General features: G+C 33.6%; 1 protein-coding gene and 1 long non-coding RNA gene across 2 annotated transcripts; both read left to right on the top strand.

Annotated features, from left to right (window-relative positions):
- Positions 1-9601: 9601 nt before the first annotated feature.
- Positions 9602-10525, top strand: LOC135143912 (uncharacterized). The gene is made up of 2 exons (XR_010282945.1): positions 9602-9751; positions 9804-10525. It is a non-coding gene; the product is annotated as an uncharacterized LOC135143912 (long non-coding RNA).
- Positions 10526-11628: 1103 nt separating this feature from the next.
- Positions 11629-12901, top strand: LOC135143920 (histone-lysine N-methyltransferase eggless-like). Its single transcript, XM_064075821.1, has 4 exons — positions 11629-11810; positions 11923-12358; positions 12408-12610; positions 12658-12901. The coding sequence occupies exons 1-4, from the start codon at positions 11672-11674 to the stop codon at positions 12771-12773; spliced, it is 894 nt and encodes a 297-aa protein (XP_063931891.1). The 5' UTR covers positions 11629-11671; the 3' UTR covers positions 12774-12901.
- The last annotated feature ends 948 nt before the right edge of the window (positions 12902-13849 follow it).

Genomic DNA, 13849 nt, shown 5'->3' with positions numbered 1-13849 from the left:
TTTGCTACAAAAATTTAAGAGAATAGTTATACGTGGTAAACGAGGACGTGGAGTACCTGTTCTTTTTAGTTCTGACATCCAAGAACACATTGAAATTCTATTAAAATACCGAAAAAACTTTGTGAGCAAAAATAATATTTATTTATTTGGGAACATCAATACCATACAGCCTATTTGTGGGTATAAGGTAATTAGTAAATACGCAAAATTATCAGGTGCGAAAAATCCTCAAGCTATAACGGCCACAAAATTACGTAAACATCTGGCTACTTTAACCCAAGTACTAAATATGTCAGAGAATGATATTGAACAGTTATCGACATTTATGGGTCATACTGTTAATGTTCACCGTGGTTCATATCGGTTACCAGATGATGTTTTTCAGACGGCAAAGATATCCAAACTATTGCTCCTTATGGAAAAAGGAGAAGCAGCTCATTATAAAGGAAAAAGCCTGGATGAAATTAATTTAGATCTAGATGTAGACATGGAGAACTGCGACGACAGCGATGGAGAGGGAATTGAACCTTTTCCTGAAAATTCAAAAATCATTTCTGATCCTTCATTACCAGGGCCCAGCAGAAATTCAGTGCCAGAGTCTCCACTTAATGGTGTGAGTCTTGTTTCGGATAAAAGACATAATGTGGAAAACAAATCAAAAAGAACTCTAGTTCCGTGGACCGACAACCAGAAAAACGTTGTTAGACAATTCTTCGCAAATCACATTAAAAAATATATACCTCCAAAGAAAAATGAATGTCTAGCTCTGAAAGACAAATACCCGAGTGTCCTGGAAAACAAAGATTGGCTTAAAATCAAAGTATTTGTCCAAAATGAGTATGAAAAAAGAAAGCGGCAATGCAAGTAAGATAAGTGAGAATACTATTAGCGTCTAGTTAACGAAGTTTGTATTATTCTGGTAAAGTTTTTGTTTAATAAATTTGTATGTCATAATTATCTTTATTTATTAAGGAACACCATTATCATATTTCTACTTAATTTTGTTTTATTAAAAGTACGTTTCGGGTGGTTTTTGTGTAGATGGTAAAATGCTAACCACGGTTTGTTGGTCATCTTTTAAAAAAAAACTATCACCGCATTTCTAACTTTTGAATTTTATGTATCTAGGTTTTTTGAAAAACAAAATTAAAATTGAATTTACAAACTACAAAGGTGATTGCTCTCAAATTTTACATACGCGGACTTTAGGGTAAGGGGTAAATTGCTATTCACAATTCACCTGTTCGTCCTTTGCAAAAACTATATGATGTTATCTCAAAATTTTGTCAAGTTAATTTTAACTTAACTTTTGTAGTGTAACATGCTCCTCTGTTTGTGGATTGATAACATAATTACAATTTTTAGACTTGTTTATATGTATAGTATGGGTAAGTGAAGCAATTTATTTTATCGATTAAATCAAAAACTGGTTACTTGATTTTTTTCTGTAATGTTGTATGCTAGTTACCATTAATATTATACTATAAGTATCAATATTAATATACTTCCCACTAAAAAGTTGATGACATCTCCACAAAATTTATAAAGATAATCTGGGAATTTGTAAGTGTAATTTAAAAAATAAACCTTTGTTATTTACAGGGATTACAATACAATTGCAGCAAATATAAATTAACTACGCTAATTATATGATGCGTTGAAATGATTAAAAAATGACAAAACAGGAAATAAATATTAATGAGCATAAATTATTATTAGTTAACTTCCAATGTCCAAATAAGCTACGATGTGGTGTCTAATTTTTATAATTGTTTATTGAAATTATTAAATATTACATGTAGTGGTGATTTATATAGAATATTAGTTCTGTAGGGTTCTTTGTAAAATGTGAATACTTGACGAGCATGATGAGTTGTGGTAACTAAAAAGTTGTTCTTTTCGAGAACCCATTTGTAGTCTGTTCAAAAGTTTTCACAAAAACGAGATGCGGTTAGCTACTGTTTATAATCCATTCCCAGTTTTATTTCAAGCTAAAAAATAAAGTTCGCAGATTTTATACTTTTCTCAACAAATTAGGTTTGCTTAAAGAAGTTCTAGCTAAATTATATTACACTATATTTTCTTGGTACATTAATGAAATGTAAACAAGTAAATGGGGTAAGTTGTTTGATGAATGATAGTTCTTGGAAAAATGAATTAAATATGGCAAGTGATAACTCTCTTATTATTAATTCAGCACAATAAAAGAACTGGTTTAATGTTATTAACTTTCTTCGTCCCTGAAGTACATTCGTTTAAACTATTTTCAAAATTCGATTCTGAAAACTTTTTCTTATTACCTACGAGCTAAAATAAAAATAGACGTACAACGTTAAGCAAATATCATATTATGCCCATGTTTTCAGCGGGATTTTCTTAAAATTTTCAGAGGATATAATAAAATTTGAGAGTTGGATTGATTTTGGTTAACGTTTTACCATCTAAATATCTATGACACATTTAAAATGCAGCTAAAATTTCACAACAATCAATCCAATGTTTTCAAAGACAATATGCTCAACTCTTGATCAAAATATTAAAACTTAAATGTTGTTAAAAATAAACAGCGAATCAGATTTGCGAATTTAACTCGTTACTATGGAAATTTTCAACTTACCACCCTTTAAATTTAACAATTTTTTAGATAACTGTACCTTATATCTAATAAAGCCGGCAACAGACAACAATGCCGGTTGGATAAGGGTTAATTTTCCCCGTATAATTTTGATAACACAAAATAAGTTTTTCAAACTTCTTAGACTTCTCGAAGAACTGTCAATTTTCTTGTACGTACCTTTCAATAACACCCTGTATATTTACACAGATAGATGGAAGCGGACCTGACCTAACCTGACCTAGTTATTTATATTCTAGAGGGTAAGAAACGCCAAAAACAAATGAAATTCGCTATTCGCCCATTGGACCCTATTCCAGGATATCTCTCCAGCTTCCACTGAAAAAAAAGCGCCAATATCACTGAATAACAAAAATCAAAATACGTTCTGCCTCTACTAGCTGCATGAGGTGCCAAAGTTTAAAAATATGTTTAACTATGTTCAAATAAAAAATATTTCGTGCGCAGTGATCCCAAGACCTCCTGAATTTACTGGAGTGAGAACTGTATTATATTGGGTGCATTAAATATTATCCTTGTTATATACAATGTAGTACTGAGGTGAGTAGTGGCAACACAGCGGACGCCCTAATATCTATTGAATAAACTACAATATCCTTTGAGGACGCTTAAAACACGAGAGAATATACATAGCAATACATATCTAGGACGCCGTGATGACGGAGAAATGAAAGGACGCCGGAATGGTAGTGAAATATAAGAAAAAAGGTTTTACTCCTTAAACTTACACGTTCTACGACGTATACTATTACCATTTTAAAAGAACTAACAAACAATGCGCATATAACAAAAAAACTTAGCTACACATTGGGGTGGACGCTCTAAAGATCATTTCTGTATGGGCGCTGTAATGATAGGAGGATGTAAATATATATATAGAAGTATATACGTATAGTACGTTGTCACCTCATCTACAACGTTCCTACCTCCGTTTTCGGAGGTAGAAACGTTTTGCCTTGTAAATAATTTTTTAATCATCTAGGGGGCGCTAGGAGCTTGATTTTCAATTTTCGTCTGGAGGTCATAACGTGCATCCCATAGTCGCAACTTTTTATTTTAGTTCAGCTGTAGGCCGTTGGCGCTGGCGTCGCTTACCTTTATACACTGCTAGTATGTTGTTACCTCCGGCATATAAACTGTACGTTCTGACCTCTGAAACTTGGCAACATCGCCGTCATACATATGTCCAACGCATGGTAGAAGGAAACATGGTATCGACTGTTACGTCCAAAGGCATCAAATTAGCGCCAAATTTAAAATACATTAATTTGCAATCACCCCGAAGACTAGACAACGTGTTGGAAAACTGTAGCCTGCAGTTTCTATCTTGTTTGATCTCATCAGTACAGCACATTCCATCAAGTTGTCTAGCATTCATTGTGTTTCGTTTATGTGCTTAAGATTTTAAACTTGCTAATTTCACTCCACTCTTTCTTGTTAATATTTATGCTCCTTGCCTAAGAATGACATTAATTTACAAATTTAAACTTTTTTTCATATCCAAAAATAAAAAAAATATTTTTTACTTCTAAATTACTTACTGATAACAAATCCAAAAATGGATACTAATCCTTATCACGTCAGGTTTTTTCAAAAATACAAAATAATGAACTTTGCTTTTACCTTCACGTTAGGTTAAATTGATTCATGTTAACACTGTGGCATAAAACATGTCTTCGAAATCGTGCAAAGTAAGTGCAAATCAGTTTTGTTACGTTTGTGGTAAAATTATAGTACCTAAAGCGGGAAGACCTGTTCAAATATGCTTAAAAAGAAGGTATCAAGGATTTTGGGACGAAAATGTGTTACTGTTGGTCTATTATAAGGAAAACTGACAGTACTGCCAATAAAAGAAACGCTAGTGTTAATCATTTTTAATTTTCAGTCATAATGTTTATAATATATACTAGGTGTTGCTTTTATTTGATACAACCCCTGTAACTACTTTATTTTTAAAGATAAACCTGTATTTCTTTGAGCAAATTTATATCCTTTTAAAAGATCTTTGTGAGACCAAGCCCACATTTTTATTATCACGTCCCGTAGAGAAATCAAAAGCAACCAATTATTCTAAAATCAATACTTGAAAAATTTTAAATAAAATATTGATGACAATCTAGTAGCTTGAAAAATTGATACTCATGTTATTTATTGACGTAGATGATCTTGTAAAATGAAACAAATTTGCTAAAAGAACTATATGTTCATATATATTTAAAAACAAAAAAATAACAAGAGTTGTATAAAAGAAGAGAAATACGGGATATGTTTATATAAATATCTCAAAAACCTGACGTGATGGATTTTTTCTGCTTTCAGATTTGATTTTCCTGAACCCAAATCCTTCAGATTCAACTATTTTTGTCTTTGGATATAAAACCTTGTAAACTAGTGTAATTGGAGTTTTCACTCTGTTGAGGCATTGTATCAGTAATAATAAGATTAGCAACCATCTAACCAGCTTTAAATTGAAACATTTATTTGTGATTATACAGTTGTTGCAGTCGTATGTAATATGGGATCGCAGAATTTAGGTTTTTGTGTAACCACTAACCAACATTAGTGCAGAGTGCACATTCTTCTCCAAAATATTGACCAGTACCAATTTACTGTTACTTTATTTGTCGAAATTACTATTGGTTCTGAAAAGAGCCGATTTGATGCCAGTTTATAGTAACCACACAAGATTTTCGATATATGGCCCTCCATTCTGGACACAGTCCGAGCCCTTCTTTTTTCTTATTCTTTTTTTATGTAGGACATTCCAAGCTCGATTTCCTCCTTTAGCCCTGATTATTGTATTTAAAATTTCAGCATCTTCGAATTCTTTCACTTACGCCATTAGGTGTTTATAAAAGTTCTATGTGTTGAACATTCTGTCACTAATGGTGTTTGAATCGTCTCAAAATCGTTTTGAAATTAGAATTCGAGTAGCTATTGTTGCTTACATCGTCTTCAAATTCGAATTTAAGTTGCTACTGTTGCTAAAAGCAACGTTTTGTGATGACGTCATTTTTACAAATACACGTATATCAACTTGGATTGATGCAGTGTAAAATATTAAAAATAACAGTATTGTATTCCCAAAATTTTCTGGGAAAATGGAGTGAGTCGTTCCTGATTTAATCAATAAAATAAATTTGACACATTCATTAATTTTTTGAGTCCCCTGTTTTAGAAAATCTAAAAAATATGAGTCCAATGATCGACCACAAATAAGAACATATTTGCACATTTTGGGTGGAATTTCTTCTACAAAATTTTGAGATGTCGTCATCAGTTTTTTGGGGGACCTAAACAGATATATTTTGATCAACAATTTACCATGCTTCAATAACTTGAAAACGGCTGCAAGATTTCAAAATATTCAGTTTTGCTATTCTTGATTTATTCAATAAAATAAATTGACTGATTCATTAATTTTTTGGAGTCACCCTCTATAAGCAAAGCTAAAAAATATGAATGCAGTGATAAATTACAATTATAGATTGATCATTTTAGATAGGATTTATTCAGCAAAATTTTGAGATGACGTCATAAATTTTTTGGAGTTGATGAACAGTAAGTAAGCCTAAAAAATATGAATGGAATTGTGTGTATCGGTGGGGATTTTAATAAGAAATAGGGACGGTCACGGTTTTCAGATTTTTATTAGATGCTTACGGGTTGAGAGCTCGAGGAAGAAAAAGGAATGGTGTTTAAAAATTGTCGACACGTAGGTTCGGTTTTGGAGAGGTGGAAGAACTTAAAGAAAGCGTTTAGAAAATTCTAGAAACTGAAAGAGAAAGTTGGACAATAGGGCAGGTAGACGAAAGATAGGATAAGAGGAAGGATAGGATTTGTACAGAAATTTATATAAATATCACATGTATTCAGGTATATTACGTGTTTTTGGAGCAACTGTTGTTCCCAAATATAGACTCATCATATTTTGGATTTTTCCGAAAGGATTTATTCGGCAACATTTTGAGCTGACGTCATCAATCTTTTGGAGGGGATAAGTAAATAATTTTGATTAAAAATTTATCATGATTATCATAACTTTATAACGTCTGCAAGATTTCAAAGCATTCCGGTTTGCAGATTCAAAATTAAATTGCAAAATGTTGCTTTATAATTTTGATTCTTTTCCCAAAAATCTGGACGTTTCGATAAAAACTCAACACGGCTTCATAAACTACATGTTATTTTATACAATTTAAAACCCATTTACTATGTACAATTGTGAAATGATATCATCACGTTATTGGTGAGGATGATTAGGCAAATTTCGGTTAGCGTTATACCATCTACATGACGTTCCTAATATAAATACAAAATTTGACAACAATTGTCCCAGTACTTTCGGAGATTATCTGTCTAATAAAAATTTGGAACGGCAGCCAAACGGACAGACAGACACACGGAAACAGGAGACCTATTTCTTCCTACTGTAGGGGTCATGAAAGCTCGAAAAAACGTAAAAGTAGAGAGTCGGTCGACGGACTCGATTACAATTACAATTACAAAAATTATAAGACGTTTCTGTCAGTAATAGCGTTCGAAACATGTCAAAATCGCCTTAGAATTAGAATTCAGGTTGGTTTACAGCCTGCGAGTGATGAAATGTGAGTTTTTAGCAACAGTAGCATACAGTTTGAAAAGTCTAGTCTTAAATTCCAGGACTTCGAATTACTTTCACTTATAATACAGTCACAAGTATAGTAATCGAGTCTATATAGCAACTTGCTACTTGCATGTTTTCTTGACGTTTCATGACGTCTAGAGTACGAAAAATTTGGTCTCCCGGTTCCGTCTCTCTGACGCCTGACTCTCCAACGTCTGTGTCAATTTTTATTAGACTGATAATCTTCGAAATTACCGCACCAATTGTTATCAAATTTTATACTTATGTTAAGAATATCGTGTATATTGCAAAACGCTGACCAAAAGTTGATTAATCATCCCCCCACCAATGGGATGATCCAAAATTTACAATAGTATTTTTTTAATTTTATAAAATACGATATTCCTGCACTTGTGATGTATGAATTCGTACTGCGTTTTCACGCTGAACATCAAGATTTTTGGAAAAAAAAAAATTAAAATTGTATATTTTACAATGTAAGTTTTAACTTGCAACACACAATTGTTATATAATTTTGATTTTTCTTCCATAAATCTGCTCGTTTCGGGTAAAAACTCAACACGGATTCATAAACTGTACGTGTAGGACTATATTATTTTACACAGTTTAAACCTATTTATAGTCTTTGCCATTTCTATTGAAACATCACCTGTTAATAAATTTGGCAACGTTCATATTCAGAGAATTTTCGAATTAAAAGCCATTGTCAACCAACCGAAAGCTGTTACCAATTGCTAAATTTTAAGCAAAATCAACAGGTGGTGTTTCAATAGAAATGGCAAAGACAATACTGTGTACAATTTTGAGGTGTCATCATCACATTGTTGGTGGGGATGACTAGACAAAGTTTGGTTAGCGTTTTACCATCAACATGATATTCCTAATATAAGTACAAAATTTCACTCACAATAATCGGTCCAGTACTTTCGGAGATTATCTGTCTAACAAAAATCGTCACGGACGGCCGACAGACACACACACCGAAACGGGAGATCCATTTTTTCGTACTCTATGGGTTATAAAATGTCGAGAAAACGTATAAGTAGAGACTCAGCCGACGGACCCGTTTACAATACGTCCTTACGTTTGGAAAGTAAAAAGTAAAATTCGCAAAATCAAATAATTTTCAAAAAAGCTGGAGTTGATTGTACTTCAGAGGCGAGGAAAGTTCTGTCGAAATAACCTTCGATCGACTTTTTTATGCATTTCTAGGATGATGTCTTGCTATTCCTATAAAAAAAATGGAATCATTTTGCAATTTTTACCAAAAATATCCAAAAAATTCAGCAATATAATTAAACACTTTCTTTGAATGATCGCACGAAATCAAGATATCTAATTTGGTGTGAAATAGCTATATACGTAAAAGAGGATAGCTTGTGTATAAACTTGACAACGCTGTTGGAGGTAACAACAAACTACGAGTACCCACTCATATACGGATATGGAGGTAAGAACGCCTCTTTTGTATATCTTATACAGGGTCATTATAAAATATTGTAGTCGAAGAAGGCCATGATTTTGGTGACATTTTGTGCCGCCTTTTTCAGTTTTGTGGAAAGGATTACACTAATATTGGAATTTTTATTTTTAGCGCCACATTAGTTGACATTAGCACCAGTGTTGCCACTTCTACCGAATTTTCGGTAGATCTACCGATTTTGGGCTCTGTCTACCGATCTACCGATTGAAACACAAAATCTACCGAAAAGTCTACGATAATTCAAGAATTTATTTTTAATGTATTTATAAATTTTCAATAATTTTTTTTATATAATTTTATTCCTTAATATTTTTTTCAGTATAGATTTAGTTCTGCGGATTTGTTTAGTTCCCTCTATTACGCACCAGCGTAACCACTATACATTTTTACAGATAGCGCCAAATATCTATTCTTTTTAAGCGCGTTATAATTAAAAGGGGATTTTTTTTTAATTAGTTAGACAAAATTCAGTATATCCCCGAAACAGTTCAGCACCTGAGGCAATAATTAAGGGGAATATTATAGTTTCATTGTGTTTTTATTTTTAACAAAATGTTCCTACTACCTTTAGCATGCTTACTCATAGATATATTTTTTTAAATGATCTATGTTAATATTTGTTTTTTATTTGTTTCTTTTTAATAACAAAATATTTCTACCTTCTTCATATATGATAAAAAAAAAACGTACCTATTATTTATGTGTAATACCTTTTCTATCACAAAAAACCGATCTACCGAAAAAATGCCGAAATTTACCGAAAATTATCCAAGAAATCTACCGATAGTAAGTAAAACGGCGTGGCAACGCTGATTAGCACAGACATTATTAATTCTGTCAGATGTCAATAATTTTTTCGTTTGTACTGGTACGTTTTCCCTCACTTTGTGCGTTAATTGACTTGTCTTGTTTTCATTTTTGCTGTCTTCCCCATTGTTAGAACTTTAATAAGTGTCTCAAAAAACAGTTTTTATCAAAACTACAGATCATTGTGGAATAATCTCAGGTAATGAACAGAGAGGAATAACTATGGTTAGTGTTACAAATGATTTTTTTAGTTCTTTGGCGCAATCATCATGCCTATTACCGTAATGGGGTGTTAAATGAGGATGGGGATGGAGTGTACTCTGTGGAGGCGTCTAAAAACGAGTATCTAGTGAAATGTTCTGTTGTCATTGATGAAGAATCTTTGAAGACGCTATATGGCGAATTATGGCCAGATTTAACGACACTGGTAGCATTTCTAAGTGAAAACCGACGGGGAGACCTCAAGTTAGTGAAGACGTTGTTGAAGATTTAAGGATGAGAATGGAACAAAGTCCGAATAAAGCTTTGTCAAAAATCTTTACTGTCCGGAGTACCATACAGCCCATGTCAGAAAATCGTAAAAGAGAAGTTACATATGCATCCATACAAGATTTTGTTGGTTCAGGAGCTGCAACCAGCTGATTTTCCTTGCCGCGTTGGCTATTGTAGTTGGTTTCAAGCTGATATGGACGATAACGGGATTCTCGATTTGTCGTTCTTTTCTGATGAAGCCTGGTTTCATCTGTTAGGCTATTATGTCAACTGACAGAACTTCAGAATTTGGTGTATAGAAAATACTCACGCTTTTGAAGAAACACCATCACACGCAATGAAGGTTGGTGTGTGGTTAGCTGTTTCCAGACGACGATTCATAGGCCTGATACTTTTTCAAGTAAATGAATGTGATCAATAAACAAAATTAGATGTAGAAAGTGTATGTAGGTACTGCAATAAAGTTTTTTATTTTCAGTAACTTTCATTTTTCTTTCGGTGTTAGTTGCATTTTCTTAATTTAAAACTTACTTCAACTTACTGTTTAGTAATAATTGTAATTTTACTATTAGGAAAGTTAAAAATCTTTATTAAACATTCTGTTGTTTCAAGAGATCTCATAATCATCTACAGAACTCTTAACACTATGCTCCTGAAATTTTATTGGTTTTTTCATCTTTTTTGTTATAGAAATTTTGAAAAATCTTGATATTAGGATGGCCATGTGGGCGTGTTTTGGGTAGAACCTCTTTGACATTCCTGTTATGCAGATCTGGCATGTTTCAGATATCTAGAAACTGCAAAGCTGAAGGTAATGTTTGGACATAGCAGTTTTCACCTATTGTAGGGATGAAGATCAAGGCTTTCAGTTGTGTTTTTTCAAGAGAAAAGCACCGGTCACAAACCATGTCTGCACCAATATTTTGACGATTCCTTACAATTTACAAACAGAACTTTCGCGGGATCACAACTTTGGCAAAATTATTTACTGCAAAAACTCATTAGGTACTCATAGTGTTCGTTAACTGTGATAAGACTTGCTCTGCCATTGTCCATTACGTGATTTTTCACAATTTTTACCTTCAGGGTACCTATAAAAATGTAATTTTTTAAATAATTACCGTGTTCATTGGTTTCGACAAACTTAACCTCACTTTTTGGATTTCATTATTTGAAAAATTATTGCTTCTTTGCAAAACAGACCAGATGATTTATTCTGTTCAACTCCAATCGACTTTCCAAGGTGTAATTCATGACAAAGCCCTTAAACGTTTTTCATAGGTGAGTTGACTACAGTATTTTATAATGACCCTGTATAAATCAGAAATAAATTTTCCAATTTGTTATTTTTTCCTTCAACTGATTGTTTCCTAGCAGTATAGACATTCAATAAACGCAACACCTTAAGTTTCGAAAACTTAATGCACAAAAAACAAACATAACCTGGAATTTAGTTACTTTTCAAGTTAATCCTTGATTGAAAAATAATCATAGTTACAATGGCACCCGTTACCAAAGCAACGACACCATTATAAAAACAAAAAATCAACACACCTTGTTTGTCAATGTTCCGAAAGTCACATTTCTTCCGTCAATTTTTTTTGTTGCTGTTACTAAGAATCAGATAATGGACCCTGAAGAAAGAAATTTGAGCTTCAACGAAACCACCAAAAAGTGGCATTGGTCTCCACCTAAGACAATAGAATACCACAGGCGTGACCACCGGGAGACGCTAGACCTGCTGAAAAAACTAATTCAGTGCCCGGGTAAGTAGCACATGCGCAGAAATATTTTACAGTTACACACGGGTTTTTCAAGCGTGAAAACGGCACTACCATTTACTAATTTGTATTTGTTCAACTTGAACTACTTGCTTAGACCTCCAAGTGGAACACATTGCTCCCCTACGACCCATGCCCAAACCCTTACCCCTAGCCCTCAACTCCCTAAAAACCGAGTCTGCTGTCGAATCCATGTTCCCGTTCGGCAGCACCCTGGACCCCAAACCCCCCAAATTCGAACTCATGGAAACCTACCTCACCCCCAACAAAAACAACAAAAAGTGGGTAAAAGCCAAACTTATCCACGTCGGCGAAGACGTCGTCCACCTCGCCGACAACCAAACCTTCAACGACATAACAACCACCAAAAAAAACATAGCCTACCCTGAACCGCCCACCCGGGTCCTAGAGGTTGGCAGCCGTGTCGTGGCTTTGAAAAAACAACTATCGACCACCGGCGAACTGTCACGAGGACGACGCAAGCACGAAAAGGGCGTGGTTATGGAATTTCCAACCAACCAGAACCTACAAAGGTCTGTCAAAGTAACGACTCGGCGCGTGTAATGTCGCGATTGGTTGTAGATATTTGGTGGTTTTCGACGACGGCGACTGGGCTTACGTGAAGCCGGATGAAGTGTGGCTTCTGTGTTATCAAAGTCCGAGGGCTTGGGACGACGTACCTGAGGAAAATAAGCACATCGTGAGGTACTTTTTACACGGGTTATATCAAGCAATAACGGACTTCGAAAAGGGTGATTTGGTCGTGTACGAAATGAGACCCAATGGTAAGTTACGTGGTATGACTAACACGTTTTTTTATGACACTTTTCAGAATACCAACATGGCGTCGTTATAAAAGTTGACGTTTCTATCTTGTACGTGTGGTTTTCTAAATATTGTAAGTGTGTGACACTTTATAAAGGTCTTGCAAGTTTTAGAGGTTGTTGACAGTTTGTTCTATTTTTAATAAATAATTTATTTTATTTGTGTTATTACGATTAAAATTAGTACATCGCCAGGAGACACTCTGTTATCACCACAGTAGATCAGTAACGAAACTTCAGCAATATTTGCGGAACGGGTACACAAAAATAAAAATGGGTGGCATGTACTAGTGACATTGGCCACTTTTTTCTTTCTTATAAATTATTAATATATTCAAGCAAAACATTTTTATTCAATTTTGACGTTTTAAACTGCGTTTATTAAATCCTTAACAAGTCTGACAAATAAGTTGTTATCCACAAGTGAATTGCAAAATTTTTATTTCACTCTTAATATTTTTAAATCACTCACAAAAAAATAAAAAACAACCTCAGGAACATAAATATTTTGCTTATTATTTTTAATAGTTTTCACAGAATACAATTTATTTACAATTTTCACTAAAAGGTTGCTGCAACTAAATCAGTATTGTTTGACATATGTATTTGTTTGGCTCTGTGAGACGTCAATTTGGGAATTGTATAAATCCCACACTAATATAATTCCAAAGTGTGTTTCGGAAACTATTTACTACAGATTATTTCGATACGAGTGCAAGAACCAACTGTGAAACACTATTTTATTTGAAATGAAAAATTTGCCAAGGTGTTCTTTTAAACAAACTTCCACAACACATCTCCCCTGTATTCCAGCCTCTTCAACAATCATTAAGTGATGTGAGTTACCGGAAACTCACCTTGAAAGAACACAACTGTTTATGGTATGTTTGTGGATACTCATTAATATGAAAATTCTTACACCACCACTTCTGCGAAGTTTGTTGTGAACTTTGCACATTCTTACGAAGTGGTACATACAGGTATATATATATATATAGTATACTGTTTGTTTTCATGGATAATCTCTTATCCATCCAATTCCGGGAACACAACTACCATGGCCGCATATCTTGAAAACGGCTAGAAATTTTGAAATTCCATAAATGCCAATCGTATTTAGAATGGAATAGAATATGTTTATTGGTACTTTACATGAAAGGAAATGTTTGTACAAGTTAAAAGATAATACAACAACAATTT

The sequence above is a fragment of the Zophobas morio genome, unplaced genomic scaffold (assembly GCF_036711695.1).
Source record: "Zophobas morio isolate AGI-343-1 ecotype UQ-CSIRO unplaced genomic scaffold, CSIRO_AGI_Zmor_V1 ptg000078l, whole genome shotgun sequence".
Taxonomy (NCBI): Eukaryota; Metazoa; Arthropoda; class Insecta; order Coleoptera; family Tenebrionidae; genus Zophobas; species Zophobas morio.
Note: the sequence above shows the minus strand (reverse complement) of the source record. Positions and strands in the feature narration are given on the sequence as shown.

Excerpts from the sequence above, each read along its gene's own strand:
- LOC135143920 (XM_064075821.1), top strand. The coding sequence starts at position 11,672 with ATGGACCCTGAAGAAAGAAATTTGAGCTTCAACGAAACCACCAAAAAG. Across the intron at positions 11,811-11,922 it reads AAAACTAATTCAGTGCCCGG|ACCTCCAAGTGGAACACATT; the intron begins GTAAGTAGCACA and ends CTACTTGCTTAG. Across the intron at positions 12,611-12,657 it reads GTACGAAATGAGACCCAATG|AATACCAACATGGCGTCGTT; the intron begins GTAAGTTACGTG and ends GACACTTTTCAG.